General features: G+C 44.4%; 1 protein-coding gene across 1 annotated transcript; it reads right to left on the bottom strand.

Annotated features, from left to right (window-relative positions):
• Window positions 1-3090: 3090 nt before the first annotated feature.
• LOC110509972 (zinc-binding protein A33-like) lies at window positions 3091-8845 on the bottom strand. Its single transcript, XM_036969694.1, has 5 exons — window positions 7923-8845; window positions 5688-5783; window positions 4973-5216; window positions 4592-4708; window positions 3091-4405 (listed from the first exon to the last, which is right to left on the bottom strand). Exons 1-5 carry the CDS (start codon window positions 8334-8336, stop codon window positions 3867-3869), a joined length of 1410 nt encoding a protein of 469 aa, XP_036825589.1. The 5' UTR covers window positions 8337-8845; the 3' UTR covers window positions 3091-3866.
• Window positions 8846-10485: the final 1640 nt, after the last annotated feature.

Below are 10485 nucleotides of genomic sequence, written 5' to 3'. Positions count from 1 at the left end.
CCTGTGGTACATTCAATTGATTGGACATAATTTGGAAAGGCACACACCTGTCTATATACTGTCCCACAGTTGACAGTGCATGTCAGAGCAAAATCCAAGCCATGAGGTCGAAGTAACTGCCCGTAGAGCTCCGAGAAAGGACTGTGTTGAGGCACAGATCTGAGGAAATATTTCTGCAGCATTGAAGGTCCCCAAGAACACATTGGCCTCTATCATTCTGTTAGGTTCTTATTTTTCAGAGTAAATAATCCACAGACACTAGAGAAGCTTTAACCAAGTTTAATTCTTCCCAAAGGTTTTGTACAGCTGTAGTCAGACCGCAAAACATTTCTCTCCATTGGTTATATACATCCTACTTAAGACACTCCCTCTCTCCAATCCTTAGTTTATGCCCAAGAGAAAGAAGGTAACCAGATACTAACTCTGATTACTCCCTTAAGGGGAACTGACCTCACCCCTCACCTCCTGACCTGAACCCCTCCTTCACCTAATCTACAGATATCCATCCGTCTTCCCTATATCAACACATCGCTCTCCTCTCCTCTCCTCCATCAAACACATTCCAAAGCCTTCTGGCTTTTTACAGAGAACCCTTAACTTCGGACACAAAACCCATTCTCTTTCACTCTTCCTACTCAAGGCATCTTCTTCTCTATCATTTATTTAATATCTCAATGTTTAAAGTTTAGCCGGTTCCAACAATTCTTAAATGGAAGAATTTTGGAACCAGCAAGACTCATCCTAGAGCTGGCCACCCGGCCAAACTGAGCAATCGGGGGAGAAGGGCCTTGGTCAGGGAGTTGACCAAGAACCCGATGGTCAGTCTGACAGAGCTCCAGAGTTGGGAGAACCTTACAGAAGGACAACCATCTGCGCAGCACTCCACCAATCAGGCCTTTATGGTAGAGTGGCCAGACGGAAGCCACTCCTCAGTAAAAGGCACATGATAGCCTGCTTGGAGTTGGCCAAAAGGCACCTAAAGGACTCTTAAACCATGAGAAACAACATTCTCTGGTCTGATGAAACTAAGATTGAAGTCTTTGGCCTGAATGCCAAGCATCCCATCTGGAGAAAACCTGGCACCATCCCTACGGTGAAGCATGGTGGTGGCAGCATCATTCTAAGGGGATGTTTTTCAGCAGAAGGGACTGGGCGACTACTCAGGTACGAGGGAAAGATGAACGGAGCAAAGTACAGCGAGATCCTTCATGAAAACCTGCTTCAGAGCACTCAGGACCTCAGACTGGGGTTGAAGGTTCACTTTCCAACAGCACACAACCAAGACAACGCAGGAGTGGCTTCGGGACAAGTCTCAATGTCCTTGAGTGGCCCAGCCAGAGCCCGGACTTGAACCCGATCGAACATCTCTGGAGAGACCTGAACATAGCTGTGCAGCGACGGCTCCCCATCCAACCTGCCAGAGCTTGGGAGGATCTGCAGTGAAGAATGGGAGAAACTCCCCAAATACAAGCTTGTAGCGTCATACGAAAGGAGCTTCAACAAAGTACTGACTAAAGGGTCTGAATACTTATGTAAATGTCATTGTTTTTTATGTTTAATACATTTTTCAAAAATTTCTGCAGACCTGTTATTTCTTTGTCATTATGGGGTAGTGTGTGTAGATTTGGGGGGGGTGATTTAATCAAGTTTGGAATAAGGCTGTAACTAATTGTGGAAAAAGGGGTCTGGATACTTTCCGAATGCACTGTATATTATTATACACTGCTCAAAAAAATAAAGGGAACACTAAAATAACACATCCTAGATCTGAATGAATTAAATATTCTTATTAAATACTTTTTTCTTTACATAGTTGACTGTGCTGACAACAAAATCACACAAAAATTATCAATGGAAATCAAATTTATCAACCCATGGAGGTCTGGATTTGGAGTCACACTCAAAATTAAAGTGGAAAACCACACTACAGGCTGATCCAACTTTGATGTAATGCCCTTAAAACAAGTCAAAATGAGGCTCAGTAGTGTGTGTGGCCTCCACGTGCCTGTATGACCTCCCTACAACGCCTGGGCATGCTCCTGATGAGGTGGCGGATGGTCTCCTGAGGGATCTCCTCCCAGACCTGGACCAAAGCATCCGCCAACTCCTGGACAGTCTGTGGTGCAATGTGGCGTTGGTGGATGGAGCGAGACATGATGTCCCAGATGTGCTCATTTGGATTCAGGTCTGGGGAACGGGCGGGCCAGTCCATAGCATCAATGCCTTCCTCTTGCAGGAACTGCTGACACACTCCAGCCACATGAGGTCTAGCATTGTCTTGCATTAGGAGGAACCCAGGGCCAACTGCACCAGCATATGGTCTCACAAGGGGTCTGAGGATCTCATCTCGGTACCTAATGGCAGTCAGGCTACCTCTGGCGAGCACATGGAGAGCTGTGCGGCCCCCCAAAGAAATGCCACCCCACACCATGACTGACCCACCGCCAAACCGGTCATGCTGGAGGATGTTGCAGGCAGCAGAACGTTCCCCACGGCGTCTCCAGACTCTGTCACGTCTGTCACATGTGCTCAGTGTGAACCTGCTTTCATCTGTGAAGAGCACAGGGCGCCAGTGTCGAATTTGCCAATCTTGGTGTTCTCTGGCAAATGCCAAACGTCCTGCACGGTGTTAGGCTGTAAGCACAACCCCCACCTGTGGACGTCGGGCCCTCATTACCACCCTCATGGAGTCTGTTTCTGACCGTTTGAGCAGACACATGCACATTTGTGGCCTGCTGGAGGTCATTTTGTAGGGCTCTGGCAGTGCTCCTCCTGCTCCTCCTTGCACAAAGGCGGAGGTAGCGGTCCTGCTGCTGGGTTGTTGCCCTCCTATGGCCTCCTCCACGTCTCCTGATGTACTGGCCTGTCTCCTGGTAGCGCCCGCATGTGACATTTATTGTCAATCAGTGTTGCTTCCTAAGTGGACAGTTCGATTTCACAGAAGTGTGATTGACTTGGAGTTACATTGTGTTGTTTAAGTGTTCCCTTTATTTTTTTGAGCAGTGTATATTTTTCACACAAACACACTACATTGACACTCCCACACATTCACTACATATGCACACACAGACCGACAACACACACACCTTTACACGTATTTACTGTTGCTGCTCTGTTCTTTATTTTACTCTTATTATCTATCCTGATGCCCACTCACTTTACCCTGCCTTCATGTACATACAATACTTTGTACCCGTGCACATTGATCTGGTACAATGTCTATATTTATTCCTTGTTTAACCATTTTATTTTGATTTTTAAACTCTGCATTGTTGGGTATGGCTGGTAAGCAAGCTTTTCACAGTCAAGTATACACCAGTTGTATTCGGCGCATGTGACATAACATTTGATTCGTTTTTTTCACATAATTCCATACAGATACATAATTAAATCAGCAAAAATATCAATAAATCTCAGAACGCAGCAAAATTTGACAGAAAATACGTTCTTAGCCCCGGATCCCCTCTAGTCCTAGAAAATATTTATGTATAATCGCCCAGCAATGTAAACATAGCAGTTAAAGAAAATCAGTGTCAAAAGAATCCCTCATGTAATAAATGCCTGCATGCTGTACATCCTATGGAAAGCATATGAATACTGCTATGGCACATTTTCAAAGATGATTGTGACCATACAAAAAGCCTTGATCCAAACCTCAACGCAAACCTATAGCCACAGTAAAACTACTAGAATACAACCACACCAGCCTGATAGCTTAAACAGTGGAATGCCCCATCTATTCAAGTGCACGTATTAGGCTACCTTCTGACCATAACATGTGATCTCTATCCAAGCGAGTACTACTACTGCCCATCGGCTATTGAACCAGACACTTAGCAAGCTGTAGTGACTGTCACACTGCCCTGTCACGCAGTATGAATGGTCACCTTGGCCGGCTTAACCTCCATCGGGGTGGTTTGGAGCCCAGGACCAAATATGGGGAACACTCTCTCTGTAAACTTGTGTTTGAAGGTGCACAGGTGCTTCCCACCGTTGCCTGTGTCCCAAAATGACACCTCCCCCTTATCCATGTTTAGCTTTACCCGGATCCTCTCTGGACGACTCTCGAAGACCAGCACTGTGCGTTCGCCAGTCAGGGCATTGTACACCCCTTTGCTCAGACCGATGGTCCACACACCCCTGTCTGTGGACACGGTGAACTTCCTCTTGCGAGCCACAGACTCCTTACAGATTCCCAGGATCCACTTTGGGTTGTCTCCCACATGGACCTCCCAGCGGTGCTTGCCGGAGCAGAAGCCCTCAGCTCCAAGGACAAAGACACAGGGGTCGAAGCGCTCAGGGTTGTCCGGGAGAGACTGGCGCTCTGGGCTGTCCCGTACGCTGGCCAGGTCTGGGGACATGGAAAGCCAGGGAGAGGCTGTGTTAGGGTCCATCACCACTGGGACTGGAGAGAGAGAGGGAGACGTGTTACGACACATTATGATTGAAGTGTAAGTGTTGCTCAAAGTGTTTCCTCCTTCATTCAAAACATTGATCCTTTACATGTTATATAGCCATCCACACCCATTTTATTGTGTGTCATAACTTATGTAGGAAGTTAGAACCCTAACCCTTCAGTACATGTACTCACTGCATGTGACGTGCACCTGCATGCTCTTCCAAATGCTGTAGCCCAGAGAGCCCACGTGTTTGGCCATGTTCAGGAGAGCATCTGAGGGATTCTGGGGGTCTTCACGAGGCCACTGGGCTCTGTGAAAACATGACATCATAGAAGATGACCATGATATTAGAGGGAGGGTACCCGAACTGTTGGGCAACTGATAGGATGTTACTGTACTTACTTTTTCTTTAAGGCTTTCTAAGTTCTAAAAAACAACACAATTGAACCCATTAGTTCATTGTGAATAAGATTGACAAATGCGTGCATTCAAAAAGGTCTCACTGTCATGCATAATGACAATGTACAGTTAGGATGAGAGAGGGCGACCCCCCCCCCCTGCATGAGGGAGACCCCTCCTGCTTACCTGCAAGAAGGTTAAATCCTCCGCCCCCATCTCCCTCTTTACTGTTTGGACCAGCTTAGTGAGGGCAGCGATGTCACTGGTCAAGGAGCTGATCCTTTCCTCCATACCGGATCTCTTGTCCTCCTCCTCATCTGCCAGGGCCTTCAGCCTGGCAGCCTCCTCTACACACAGCACCTGACGGAGCCTCTCAAACTCTGCCTTGATCTGCATCTTTGCCTTCTCGGCCTGGCTCTGGGTACAAGAGAGGTTGGAGGAAGAGTGACATTTTGTAATGATACTGACATACCTCTCGTCATTCATATCTCACACAACATTACTCATCTATAGGCTAGAATTATAGTTTCCTCTAGAGGCTTTCCTTGTCAGGACTCCAGGCCCTAGGTTTGATCTACAGTCAACTATTTTATTATTTCCAATTATTTCTGGTGGCTCAAGGAATCTCAGTCTGTCCCTACTCATAACCAGTCAAACAGGTTGGTTCACATATCTCATTACAGAACAATGATGAACATCAAACTGTTGGGCGCTAGATAGGCTACACACATCTAGATAGAACTAGTGAGGGCATCAAAGAGCTCTAACAAATCCCACTATCTTACACAAAACCGTCACCACGATCTGTCCACATGACATTAGTCATGGTCATTGATATGCCCTACAGTGTAGATGTAGGCAGGTCAAGCAGATACAGTATTATAGTACCTTCATGAAATCAACTGTGTTAGAGTATTTATTTTTCATTCTCTTGAAGGTCTCCACTTTCTCCTCCAATATGTTGACTTTAATGGTCAGTTCTTCCTGCAATAGAACACATAAAACACAATTAATATGCATAATAGTTTGTGATCTAGTGACTACCAGATAATAAAACATTCAAAAACATACAGCAACTTATTTGCAGTATTGTTTCAGGTCCTAAGCTATTGGGTGATGTCTAAGGGAATCAGGGCAATAAAGTCTTGTTCACACTGCAGGCCTTAATGCTCAAATCTGTTTAGGAATACTGACTGTCCAAACAGCAAGTTACAAATGACCAAATCATGTGTGTTCAGACAGCAGTCATTAGCTGACTAGCTGACTATGCTAGTTGTCGTAGTAACAATGGGTGTGTCCACAATGGTGTTGGCTGATTGGTGGTGGTGCTCGTAGTTCCTTTCACTCAGAAGTTATGTAGCAAGCTAAGGTAATGTTGTAAGCACTAACTTGGGGAGGGAGAGCAATGGTGGAACCAGAAGCAATGCTTGATTCTGTTGGTGCGAATTAAGATAGATATTTCAGTATTCCAATCATTTCATCTAAGAACGGAGCTAAAAAGGGCAAACGTTTTAAAATCAAGATAAGCCTCCTTATGATACTGCCTCACTTGTTGTTGGACTGCGATTCACGAGCATGGATGTTTTTGGGGGAAAACCGTTTGTGGTCACAAAGATGGCAAAGGATGCATTGGGAGAAGTGGAGTCAGAGTGACCAGGAGTGGTATGATGTTGATTTCATGTGTGTCAAAAGAACAAAAGGATAATGCACAAATTATCGACACATTTAGTGGAATGATTATCGGAGGAAGTCACCAATAAAAGGTGTCATATCTGGCGTCTCTATGGATATCGAGGCGTCATGGTTTAAGATTAACATGCCAGGAACAGTTGATTCACGTCGCTTAACCCGCACGGTGAATGGAAAGGAGTAAAGCATTTGGGTTATTGATGTTCGATGAAGAATTTCTCCCAACCCATGTAAAGCTGGGATATATGAGATATGTGGTGCGAGTTTATGTACAAAAGCAACTTCAATGTCATAAATGTAAAAGGTTTGGCCATGTGTCAAGTGTTTGCAAACGGAATATCATTGTTGAAGAGTCTGAGGATGCACAATGTTGCCATTGTGATGGGAATCACATTCCATAGTTCCGAGTGCCCTGTTCGGATGGAGGAGGTTGAAGTAGAAAGGATCAGGGTTGTTGAGAAGGTCTCTTATGCAGTCAGTGAAAATTGTTGACGCAGCGAGTAGAGACGATGAAGCTATGGTAGTGTATGCCCAAGTCTGGATGTCAGTCAGTTGAAAGATCCTGAAACACTAATCGTGGAGAATGTTGATTTTTGTTGCATTCATTGCGCAGGTGATTAATTGTACAGGGAAAAAAAAGAAACTGGAAATCATTGTGAAAGCAGATAAGGTTCTTAGAACTCCAGGATTTCACATCTGAAACATTCCAGGGAATGTCTGAAATTCTTCCCACTCTCAGGCCCCAGAAGCTGTGTAGGGATCTGAGTACATTTGACTAAGTGAAGGAGTACATTGACATTTTTTTTTTTTTTTTAAATAATATATGAGTGTTTTATTTTGTATTATTATTAAGTTATTTTATTTCAGTTCTACCCCACCCAGTAGGTGGTGACAATACACCTTTTGGATGTAGTCCGCTAAAAACGTCTTCAAGAAAAAGACCTGCCATGGACATTTAGTTGCTTTGAATGTACAAAATCAGTGTAAGAACACTTAAAGCCTCAAAGTATAACATGATCCAACTTTTTGGCTAGCCACAGCAGTTCAGACAAGTCGCAAGGCCAGAAAACAGATTTGTATATCTGACTTCAAACCACCTATAAAGTGCAAAAGCGGTGAGGGAGGAGTGCCCTTCTCAACTGAACAGTAATCTGCATCGTTCAGAAACATACAGTTTTAATTGGGAAGGCAGAAAAATGCTTTTTTAATTAAAAGCAATCACTTTGCATGTCAAAACACTGCATTATATGAATACTCCACATACTTAACCTGCCACTTTTGTTTTGAGCCGATTTAGCCGTCGGCAAAAGCGGGGCATCTGGCTCAAGCCAGGGAGTCAAACCGGTTCCAGAACGAATGCAACCACTTTTCACCAGAACAAACTCCTCTCACCTGGGAAACCCGGCCCAGATAATCTAATCTCCTCAATCTCACCTGACACAACCGCGTCCCCTCGTTGAGCGGCAGCAGCTCGTGAGCCCGATGTAGAGGGACACAGTCGACGCACACGGGCTCCTCGTCCTTTACGCAGTAAAGTTGAAACGCCAAACGATGCAGGTTACTGATTGCGTTCGGTCCCCGCCAACGCTTCTCCTTCTGAAACGACTCTGTCGCATCCATCAGCGCCCGGTTGGATATTGGTTGCTCGCCGTCACAGCTCTTCCTGCACACGGGACAGTTCTGCCCCGGCCCATTCCAGCATTTCTCCAAACACTCCTTGCAGAAGCTGTGGCTGCAAGAAAGAAGAACGGGCCCCCGGTAGAGATCTTTACAGACCGGACAGGTCAGGTCCTCCTGAAGGAGGGATGGAACCTCTGACATCTCCTCATCCCAACCACATTCAGCCATGGTGTCGCTGTCGAATCTGCAGGCCCCTTCAGAAAACGCGTCGCTGTCGAATCTGCAGGCCCCTTCAGAAAACGCGTCAAGTTTTTACTTTCGCTTTCTTCAAAATTCTCCTTTTTTTATACGCTGACCGTTGTCCAGAGACACTCTTCCTTTCTGGTTGACGGTTTACCTGTATTCTTTCTAGATTTGTTGACCCCAACACAAAACTTTAGTTTGTAAACAGGTAAAATGTGCTTTTGTAGAGCCGTTGACTGCAGTTTCGATTGTAACCTGCCTTCCTTCCTCAATTAAGTGGGTGTGCGTGTATGGCGCGCAACCTTCTTCTGAGGTTTTAACGGCGGTTGGTATCCAATTTGTTGCATTACCGCAACCTACCTGACTGGAGGTAGGTTGCTTGAAAAATGTAATAAATAAATACCCTACCACACGACACTCACTAATATGGTACACAACCAATGATGCTCTACTAAGATAGACCACATCCTGCCGTTTCCAATGGCAGGCAAGTGAGCCGAGTAGGTGGGATCAAGTGTCAAGATGGGTTTTTCAAAGTCGCGTTTATTGGTCTGTCAGATGGCTTAGTAACGTCAATAAAATAGATCGTCATCATATTTAAATTAGGTTTAAAATGAGATGCAGACGTTGGACTGGAGGTGATTAAGACTTCAACGCTTGTTTTAATGTAGCGAACGTTAAGTAAAGATTCGTTGTTGAGACTTTTATAACGCCACCGAGATAGAAAAGTAAGTTATAAATATATCGTTTAATGTTGTCACGGTCATCCTCCTCTTCATCTGAAGAGGAGAGGCGAGATGGATCGGAAGACCAAAATGCGGCGTGGTAAGTGTCCATTGTAAATCTTTAATCAAGAAAGACTGAACACTATACAAACGAACAACAAAAACAATAAACCAAATTCGACCGTGAAGCTACAAAATGAGACCTGTGCTGAAACAAGCCATCAACATAGACAATCACCCACAAACAAACAGTGCAACCCAGGCTACCTAAGTATGATTCTCAATCAGAGACAACTAATGACACCTGCCTCTGATTGAGAACCATACTAGGCCGAAAACATAGAAATACCCCAAAACATAGAAAAACAAACATAGACTGCCCACCCAACTCACGCCCTGACCATACTAAATAAATACAAAACAACGGAAATAAAGGTCAGAACGTGACAAATGTTATACATATAAAATAGATATTAAAACGTTTTGTAGTGGGCATTAACTGTTTGGCTAGCTATTTTCCGTTAAAACATGCTGAGGAACAGTAACGGTAAGTTATCTAAATCAATAACATTAAATTAGCTGGGCTCCGAACATGCAAGAAACTGACGACTGGTTAACAGTTGTCATTTTGCGAATCAATACTGGAGACTATTGGAAAAATATAATTGAGTGAGGTTATTAATTAATAGCTAACCGGTTACTCTTCTCTTAAAACATTTTATAATTTCACATGGGCAAGAAGAGAGAAATAACATTAGTAGCTAGCGCGATATATACACTATTATATATTTCTCAGCTAACACTGTAGCGCCATAAATCCGATTATGCACGTGTCAGAAAGAGAGTAATGTGGGATTCTGTGTTTTACATTATAGCCATTATATGATTAAATATTATCTGATGTTGGATGTGTGAAGTATCTGCCTTTGTGCACTTGAGCATCATCATGAGATTAAACAACTGCTTGCTACATCTACTTGCCTGTTTGTGTGTGTGACAAGAACTGAGCAACATGCTGAGACTGCTGCATGTTGCATAACAGCCCAGCAGATGCTTTGTCCTTGTGTTTGGATGTGACAATATTGAGCACACGGTGTGACTTGCTGTATCTTACAAAGTTGTGGTTAATTAGGTATAGGGAGGGGTGGTCATCACAAGGTTTACTGAGATGGAAAAATACTGAACAACACAATAGCAGGAACTGAGCAACTGTTATAACTAGGGGGGTGATACCAGAACAGTGAGATTCTATACATCGACAGAGGGTGGACTCCAAGAAGCGCCAAGAGGCGGGGACCAGCCTGAGCGCCTGCGATAGGCTGAGCAAGTCTAAACCACGCTCAGCCTCTATTGTGATAGACATAGTTCCAACCCGTCTGTTGGCCTATCACAGTATATGAACAGCTGTT

This window comes from Oncorhynchus mykiss, chromosome 3 (genome assembly GCF_013265735.2).
Source record: "Oncorhynchus mykiss isolate Arlee chromosome 3, USDA_OmykA_1.1, whole genome shotgun sequence".
Lineage (NCBI taxonomy): Eukaryota > Metazoa > Chordata > Actinopteri > Salmoniformes > Salmonidae > Oncorhynchus > Oncorhynchus mykiss.
This window is presented reverse-complemented; position numbering and strand designations above follow the sequence as displayed.